The 10,146-nt window shown below is 35.1% G+C and overlaps 1 protein-coding gene across 1 annotated transcript in view; it reads right to left on the reverse strand.

The window, feature by feature from the left end:
- Positions 1–4,511: 4,511 nt before the first annotated feature.
- LOC107590540 (GAS2-like protein 3) overlaps positions 4,512–10,146 on the reverse strand; it is a 13,625-nt gene continuing 7,990 nt past the window's right edge. The window contains exons 5-8 of the mRNA XM_016279349.1: positions 9,972–10,035; positions 9,351–9,486; positions 7,684–7,791; positions 4,512–6,207 (exon numbers count right to left, since the gene is read on the reverse strand). Coding sequence (XP_016134835.1) covers positions 5,176–6,207; positions 7,684–7,791; positions 9,351–9,486; positions 9,972–10,035 — 1,340 coding nt within the window. The 3' untranslated portion in view covers positions 4,512–5,175. The remainder of the gene's footprint in view (positions 6,208–7,683; positions 7,792–9,350; positions 9,487–9,971; positions 10,036–10,146) is intronic.

The following is a 10,146-nucleotide window of genomic DNA, read 5'->3' on the forward strand; positions in this document are numbered from 1 at the left end:
GAAAAAGTTACAGTGAATATTACACTAAATTAAAAGTTCAAATGTTACAAATAAGTTACAATACTGATGTTGTAATACTGGTAGCACTAATATAACAATTTTATGAAATATGTTACAATAATGTAACAATTTCGAAATCTCAACAATCTCAGTATTCCTATCAGCATTGTATAAGGGTTTTTATGCATAATAGTAACCCTAGAATGTGATCAAACTTTAATTTTTGCACACACTTTTCAAAAAAATCAAAAATAAATTAAATAATTAATATTTCAAAGGGTTACTAATGACCAGTGTTGGGGGTAACGCATTACAAGTAACGCGAGTTACTTAATCAGATTACTTTTTTCAAGTAACTAGTAAAGTAATGCATTACTTTTAAATTGACAAGAAAATAAGTAACGCCAGTTACTATGTTTTCTCATGTATTGACTGATAGCTCTCCTGTCCAGTTGAGATAAATCGGGAGTAAGTGCAGAGGCATTGTGTGAACATGATGTTACTGCAGTTCTAGACTAAATGCCAACATGTATTTACTCATCTCACTCGCACAAAAACAGATTCAATATTCCTCAAAATGAATAAAAACAGTCAAATGCAAACTCAGGACATGACGCAAACATGTTAAATAACACAAATATCCTTTATTCCATTTTATTAACCAACGTCTTTGCTGCTGACCTTAGATGATCAACCATACTAATAGTGAACAGTCAGATGTTTTTTATGTATTCAACCTTATTTTGTTCCTGGCTAAATATTTTATGCATAAATGTAAATTTTGTAAGTGAAAGCCTTTCTTTAGAATTTTTACATTTAAATCTCTATATGTGTATGATTTCTGAGTCTTCTAATAAGAAAGCTGTAAAAACTGTGAATTTGTTCAAAAGGTACATTATTGTCTTGCTCCCTGGCATATGATTTAGGCCTACTGTCATTCTGTTATACATGTTATAAAAATAAAATACTAATAAGAAAAAATGACTTCAGAGAAACATAACATTTGTGTTATTGAGAGAAAAAAGTTATGCAAAAGTAACATAATGCATTACTTTTTTTTATTTAGTCATTTATCCAACGCGACTTACAGATGAGGACAACAGAAGCAATCAGTTGTAGTATTAAAACATCTAAAAACAGATCCAAAACTAGAAGCTACAACTGTATAAATACTACCTATACACATTTTAAAAATAAAGAGATTAAATAAAAGTGACAAATGCATACAACAAAATTTCCAAACTTAACATTTAAATGAAAAAAAAAATAAAGCTAAAAACAATTGTATATAACAATTATACAAAATATTAAAGAACAAAAGGTATAAGAGCATAATGATTCTAACATAACACTAAGCCAAACACCAAAAAAACAACTACATATGTGTATGTACAACCACACACACATACATATATACTGTATGTGTACATACACATTTATAAATGCAATATATATTATTTCATTTCCATTTAGTTTGTTGAAGTATTAAAATAACTCAAATGAAATAAAACTAAAAACTTAATAAAATACCTATACAGACATAATCAATTCAGACATAATTTAACTCAAATTAAAATAAAGAACAAATACAAATAATACAAATCAAACGGCAGTAGTTTATCAGTAATCCTAAAAAACAACACAAACTTACATGCTAAAAAACAACAACTTACACATTGTAAGAAATGGTTATAAAAACTGAAACAGAAGTGAAACAAGTATTATTATTTTGTATCTTTTTGTACATGCATAATAAGCTTTGGCAATAATGTATCATTTACAGTCATGCCAATAAAGCAAGATATTAAGTAGCACATGAAGGTTTTGAAGGAGAGAAGACGAGCTGCAAGTAGCCAGATATGATCGATAAAAGTGGGTAGAGTTCGCTATCATGTGGTTAAACGTGGAAAATGTTCTGTATTAAATTGCTGCATCTTAACCAAGAACATACTTGCATTATTTTGCCAAGAAACACATGCTAGAATTTGCCTAAGAAACACATTTATATTTTTTTAAATAGATTTTTATATGCATCTACATGCTAATTGAAAATAACCTATAAAAACACAAATCAGAAATGAGTCAAAATGCATTTTAGTATCACTTAGATACTATTGTAGTTTTTATTAATATATTAATAGTAATATTTTTAATCAGTTTTTGTATTTTCCATTTGAGTAATTTTGCTGTTTGAGTCATTTTTTTAGTAGTTTCTGTTTTAAAATGTCTAGATAATGTTTATTTTTATTTCAGTTTTAGGTATTTTAGCCAATAGTTTTTATCAAGTTAAACTAAATTAAAATGAGAATGTTGCCTTGACAACTGACTGAAAACCTTTCAACACATTTACATTACAAATACAAAGTTTTCTATATATTTTCCAGTTGCCGTTTATTTTAATATTTAATATTATTTTAATATTTTAGTTTACTATAATAATCCTGGCATAAACTACTAGTTAGATTGCATTGGTTGGTCAAATATCAAATGTAAGTATTTAAACCCTCAGCTTGTAGTTAGTCTTTTTAGCCACTAGGGCGCAGCACTAACACATGAGCTGCTATAATCTCATTATATCGATGATCAGAGGAGATATTGATGTAGTAAAACTCATTTTCAATGTGGTGTATGCAAATTTCAATGTTGTTATATTTTGCATATTCAGTTAAACATTGAGTTATGATTTTTTCTTGTTACTCCATTATATTTACTGTTTTATGATACTTATATATTCAGTATTACTAATTTTATTATTCCTTTTTCATGCATTCCATTTATAATCATATTCCATAGTGGTCTGACGTGTAAAGGGTATATTTTTGTTATGGAAAGATGTTGAGCACGAAATATTTTTATGTGAAGGATGTTCTTTCCAAGAGCTGGTGTTTGCAAGATGAGATTTGAAGATTGCTTAACTCTGTTGTTTCTGCTGGAAGGATGTAAAACCACAACCATATCTCTATTTTTATCTGACTTCTATCTACTGCATTTCACAGGTCATGTCAAAGTGACCTAGTCCTGAACTTAATTCAGATGAGGTAGGAGAAATATTTGATCCAGACCAAAACATCTGGTGATGTAATCTCTAGTATATATTATTCCAGCTTCTTCTTTTCTTCTGCTCATATCACATGCTCCAAAGGCCTTTGTCTTTTGACTTCTGAAGATTATTATATGTTAGATTAGAGTACTCAAGTAGAATATACTTAGTTTTATACTCTTTTTCTTTCATTTCTGTAATTGTTATCATTTATGATGGTCTTAAAATAAATTACAATTTTATCTGAAAGACTTGGATTTCACTGCATCACACTGTAATATTATCCTGATATGTACACAATGCCAGATTAAGCTTAATTTACCTGCCACTCTGAATGAATAAGTCCACGTTCAAGTAGGCTAAAAATGCAGGAAATTATACACCATATAGATCTTTATTTGACAGAATGCAAAAAAGCACAAACGAACAAAACAAAGAAAATAAGCTACATTCAAAACAAACATTTTCTTAAAGTGCTGGAAGAATATCTCTCACACAAAAATAGAATCAAAAGAACTTTATCTGGAAAAAAAAAAAAAGAGAACAATTACTCTTACACATAAAATTTATATTTATAAAAACCTTTCTGTATAGGCCACACACTGGAAATTATTTATCATTGTTCTGGACGGTGTAATAAAATAAAAGCTCAGGTGTTTATGGGCAAGACTGAGTCAGTAGTATTTGTGTGGCGTAAAGGAGGTAGCATTTCATTTAATAACAGCTGGCTGTCTGACCAACTTAAAACATACAAATTAAACCGCAGTACCTGCCAAACTAACCATCTCGACTAAATACAGTTCTTGCTAATAAACCACACATATATTCCAACAAACACACATTTAAGGCACATAAACCCTAAATACTTTAAAATAGTTTTTAAAATGTGCTCTAAAACGATGCCATTCGAGAGTCAAACATGAATTTCACTTTGGTTGCCGTAGAGATGTGTTTCTGCATATTATGGGGTGTCAGATCAGAGCTGAAACGACAGGAGTGGATTTCCATCTACATATGTTTCTTATGTAATACAGTAACAGTCCTCTTAATGTAAATATGAAGTGGAAACAGAACAGCAGGCGTTTGCAAGCGTTACATGATCTGAACGCCCTGCAGAGCATCTGCATCATACATGAAGACATTAAACACACACACTTACTGCTTTTATAACATTCTGCTGGTTTTTCTTATGAAGTACATTGACATACAGCGAATAAATGATTTGTGGAATTAATAAGTCATGTTGATCCATTTATAACTGAATAAGGAGTCAAATCAGATTGCGTAACAGATATGAACTGACTTAAAATAACTTATTAAACACAAACGATGATATGAGTTTGCAGATAACCGTGCATGATTTTAAACAATTAAGCTAAACCTATAAATGCTTGCTAACCGCTCAGCTAAAATAATGATAATTACAGTAGCTAAAGAGGAAATTAAAAACGTGTTAATTATTATTTTTTTAATGTAAAATGTATCCATTTCCAGGCATATCCTGATGATTTTTAGCATGGCACAAATGAAAGCTTGAGAGGAACATTTTGGCAGATGCCAAGAAAACAAATTATGTCATATTTAATTTAATTTAAATGAAAATGAGGCCGTTAACGACAGATGTGCGACAGATTAATAGGTTGTACCGAATTAAAAGTCTCATTTTCATAGCTTTGCCTCTAATAAAACATATTGTCAATGTTTGAAAACATATTTGCAATACTTTAAAATATACAACCAATTAAACAGACTGCACAGCCTCATTTTCACTCGAATCAAATAAAATATGGCATCCGACTAAATCCATGTATGATGAGTGCTGCAGTCGCAACTACATATCCGAGCACCAATGAAAGCAGAGATGGATGTTTTTACCGATGCAAAGCAAGCCAACAGGCTATGTCATATTTAATTCAATGTAAATGAAAATGAGGCTGTTAAAGATAGCTGTGTAGTGTGTTTATAGGTTGTAGTCTCATTTTATTAGCTTGGCCACTAGAAACATATTTTTAATGTTTGAAAACGTATTTTCAACATTTAAAACATTCAACAAATCAAACAGACTGCACACGTCACAGCCTCATTTTCACTTAAATAAAATTAAATACGGCATCTGAATAAATACCCCAGCATTCTTAGTTCTTTACCCTTCTCTTATTGTTCATCTCAAAGTAGGGTTCGTCACGTTTGCTGGGTTTCGTCCGTGCCGTGTGTTTGTGGGTAGTGCTCGTAGGTGCTGGTTTAGTAGCGGTGCTCTGGACAGGAGGGTTACTGCTGACTAGAGGTTTCCTGTGGGTTGTTTTAACGTTGACAGACGTGACGGTTTGCGTAGCACAAGCTGTGTTCTGCTCTACAAATTTACTCTTGCAGGTCACAGAAGGTTTTGCGAGAGGAATCGTCTGTTTGGGGTCATTCGGAGCCAAGCGAGGGGAAACGGGACGGCCCTTCCTAGAATCTAAGTGCAGGGCGGAGACAGGGGAAAGAGGGCGTCTCTGGGCGAGCCGCGAACGGACGGGTGCCGGAGGAGGGCGGCTGTTGCGCTGGGCAGGTTTCTGCGCAGATGTCGGTGGGGCTGAAGGTTTAGGCAGCTTGCAGGTGGGTTCGGGACAGACGGGACTGTGAGGTTGAGATGGAGATCCACGCGGGTGCAGTTTGGTCTTGGAGGTGGCGGAAGGGGCTTTTTGGGAAACCCCAGTCGGGGTTGACTGGGGAAGCGGGCTTCTTTTCGGGACGGGCGATGAAAGAGGGGTGGTTCTCGGTGAAGCTGTGGGTGTGTGAAAAATCTTCTTGGGTGCGGCAGCCTTTCGAGGCATTAAGGGCGTGGAAGCGGGTGATTGGGTGACACTGCGGGGCGTGGAAGCTGGCGATTGGGTGACGCCGCGGGGCGTGGGCAGGTTAGGTTTAAAAATGGACATCGTGGAGGATGACGATGAAGAGGATGATTCTGGGAGGAGGTTAATGGCTGCGATGGGATCCATCGTGGGCGGCTGCGCGGCCTGCACGGTGTGGGCGGGGCCTGGGCCGGACGGGCCTTTCTGATAGGCTAGAATCTTCTGCTCTAGAGTGGTGAACTGCAGCACACGATCAGGGTCGTATTTCAGCAGAAACCCTTTCAGAGTGTCCCAACCTCCACCGACACGCACCATCACATGCTTCCCATGGAGCATCTAAGAGAGAGGATTTGAATTAGTAAGCAAACACAGAATTAAATACTAGTGATGCACTAACATTTATTTTGACTGAAATCAAAATGAAAGTATATTTAATAATCAAATGTACTTAATATTCAACGTTCAAATAAAAACTAAGATGTATATAAATGAAAAGTATGTAAAGACTATGTTTTTATTTAGCCAAAAACCAAAAATAAAGTTTACTCATTTAATCAAATTTACTTAATAATCAACAAAAAACAAGACATTACATTTTTACCGAAACCCCAAAACCGAAGTTTTTATTTAGCCATAAAACTAAAACCAAAAAGATTTCATAATCAATTAATCAAATTTATTTAATAATCAGACTCAAATAAAATCTGAGTTGTACTAACATATAAATTGCACATTAGGCAGTTTTTATATCAGCTTTTTAATTATATAATTATGTTTGAACTCCAATTTGTTGTTGAAATATAAATACTTGTTTTCATGACAGATTAATACATATTAATACATAATGAAATCAACAGGTTAAGTAAAAGTATAATGAATATGTAATAAGTGCATATATTTATCATAATGCTCCTCTCTAGAGTTATTTTTTCTAGCCGAGTTTATGGATATTGAATGGCTTTTCAGAAGTAAATGTGACGTTATTGTTTACAAGCTGTTTTGTCGACATCTTTCTGTGGTTGAAACACTAACCGAGTGATTACATGAGACATGAAGCATTTCAGTAAGTTGTTTCGTTCAATAAACTTTTTGATGTTCATTCATGTTTACTTCATGCTATAACTAGCAGCAAAAAGGAAGAGATGATTTCAGCCCCCATTTTTGGCCGAATATTTTCATCACTATTATATACACTTGTTTCATTGGCATGTAGTGTGACCGCAATGTTTTATCAGGAAGCACACGTTCAATCTGGATGTGCGTGTGTGTGTGAATGTTATGACAGTTCAGCACATGCTGGTTAAACAAACTAGATTGGATTTAGTAGACTGCTACAGTAGACTATAGACAAGAAAAGTGCGCTCAGATGAGTGTGTTTGCATAAGGTTTATCTGCTCTACTGCAATGTGATTTAAACAGAATGAAAACAAGATAATGTAACAGTGTTTTAAATGCTTAAAATAGGCATGAAATACAAATTTACTCTATCTACATTCTAAATGAAACTTATATATGCATATTTCTTTTGGACCTCATAATGTTTAATGAAAATATCCTATCTGGATCTTCCAGTGGAGGCGGGGTTTAATAGCCCTAAACATCTAGGGCTATTAAACCCCGCCTCCACTTTTAAGAGCCACGCCCACATCTCAACATCCAATCAACAACTGATACATAGAACCAAGTCCCGCCCTACATTTGTCTCTTTTCTGATCGTTTACACTCAGACGTTTGTCACAATATGGAAGAAAAGATCTGTTGCTACTTCCACTTTATCGTGATTTCTAAAGCGGTCCCAAAATCTGCTCCTACCCTGATGAACAGGATCCTGTCTCCAAGCCTGTAGCGTCCCTCAGACAGATACTCGATGGAAAACTTCTGTGTGCAGTTACAGGGAGGGTCGTCCTGGTCCGCACGATCCTACAAATGAGAAGAGTTTGTTTGGGTGAAATGAGAGAAAAATTCAATCAACTGCAAGATGGAAATAGAACAGCTAGTTTGCAGATAGTGTATGAACGTTTAGCGCTGTTCTGAACTCAGGACCCAAGGGTGTCCTGCTGGTTATTTGGCTGAGAGACAGTGAATATGAATATGAATACTTCTGTGTGCAGTTACAGGGAGGGTCGTCCTGGTCCGCACGATCCTACAAACGAGAAGAGTTTGTTTGGGTGAAATGAGAGAAAAATTCAATCAACTGCAAGATGGAAATAGAACAGCTAGTTTGCAGATAGTGTATGAACGTTTAGCGCTGTTCTGAACTCAGGACCCAAGGGTGTCCTGCTGGTTATTTGGCTGAGAGACAGTAAATATGTTAGCGTTTGGGGCAAAATTGTGCCCCATGTGAAACATGTCTCTAAACAACAGCTGCTGTTTACACACTCAATAGACAATAGCAAACCCAACTGGGTCAGAATGAAGACAGATGCTGAGCCTCATCATGGAGGAAAATCCAACAAATAAAACATTTTCTCAAAGCTAGCAATTCTCCTGAACATTTACAATATTACAGATGATTGCCGGGGTTATTTAGAATCATCGAGTCATTTTGATGGGAGTTTTTGTCATTTTATTAGTTCCTTTTTTTCTATATAGGTTTGAAGTTTTAGTTTACTTAGTTTTAGTTATTTTAATACTGCAACGGCAACTAAAATGAGAAGTTTTGCCTTGGCAACTAGGTGAAATAAAATGTTTTTATTTTATTTTATTTCAGGTAATGTTTATTGAATATGTATTTAATGAATATGTTTTATGGTTTTAGTTTCAGTTCACTATAATAACCCTGGATTAAGCCTACAATTAAAATGTGAAATGGGTAATGCTTTTCTACAGAAAACATATTAGCATTAAAATTATATTATACAGTATGTGGAACAGAATACTTTTTGCAGTCTGATTTTAGATGTTAAAATTTGTAGTTTATCACTTCCAGCTCATTTGTTACTCTGAAATTGGGAGGTCAAGTTGAGTGCATTGCATTGTGGGAAACAGTATCTGACGCACACACACAGTTTATGGAGACTCTCCATAGGCATAATGGTTTTTATACTGTACAAACTGTTTTTTCTATCCCACTACCCCTAAACCTACCTCTCACAGAAAACTTTCTGCATTTTTAGATTTTCCCAAAATAAAATAAAAAACACCATTTAGTATGTTTTTAAAGCCTATTAAATTACAGGGAAACAGGAAGTGTCCTCATAAACCACCTTCATATTGTAATACCCGTGTCATACCTATGCCATTATACAAGTTTGTGTCCTCATAAACCACCTAAACTGGTGTGCACACACACACACACACACAGTGTGTGTACTGCTGTATGCTGCACATTTAACAGGTTGTCATTTGGATAATGCATGCATACAGAAAACTGCCCTTTTTTGCAGCTATACATACTGCATACAAACTATAAAAAGTCTTAAGGCAATGTTTCAACTCAAACTAAAAGGCTGATCTCAGTGTGTGTGTGTGATACTCACAGCGTGATACAGGGCTCCGTGCTGACAGCACACAGTGAATGTTTTCACTGGAGACGAGTGATCAGTCATCATTAGACTTTCCTCCAGTTCGATTTCCTTCTCCAGTTTAACCAAAACCGGAGGCTCTATCCCAAACCTAAACCAAAAAACCAAACACCCCATCAACACACTGTCTTAACAGTTCTGTTTCTATTCTAACCAGCTAATCATGACATAATTATATATACAATATGCAATTAAATATTTGTGTATAATGACCATTCAATTGCATAAATGACTGCTGACTTCCTCACATAAAATCATGTCAAATTTATATAAAAAGGTAATAAGGAAGATAATATACATTCAGATGGTTATTATTACAAAATAGACCCCTTTACATTATACATTATCCTTAACTTACAGTCACTGTTGTGTTCTTCTAGTAACTCTATACATTCAGATTCTCTACAGCACAATAGCTGCTCTAAGCGCTGAAGCCAATTCACTTAAATCCTCTAAAATCCACGCAAATTTGCCCCCGACCCAACTTTAAAGCCCCTAAAGCAGCCCCTGACCTGTGACCCCAAAGCATAACCTGACATCTGTCACCTGCGGGATCATCAGAGCCGGTTCGCTTACCTGGAGACGACGCGTCCGATCTCCAGCAGGCACAGACACACCTGCCGCGGCTCTTTATGCAGGACTGGGGAAGGGAGGGAGAGCCGTTACCATGGTTACTTAGCCTTCATTCATTGTCAAAGTTATTAAGGCTACAGAAGACATAAGTGAATAGGGTAAGGTTTTAACTAATATA

Source organism: Sinocyclocheilus grahami, unplaced genomic scaffold (genome assembly GCF_001515645.1).
Source record: "Sinocyclocheilus grahami isolate Dianchi unplaced genomic scaffold, SAMN03320097.WGS_v1.1 scaffold129.1, whole genome shotgun sequence".
Classification (NCBI taxonomy): domain Eukaryota; kingdom Metazoa; phylum Chordata; class Actinopteri; order Cypriniformes; family Cyprinidae; genus Sinocyclocheilus; species Sinocyclocheilus grahami.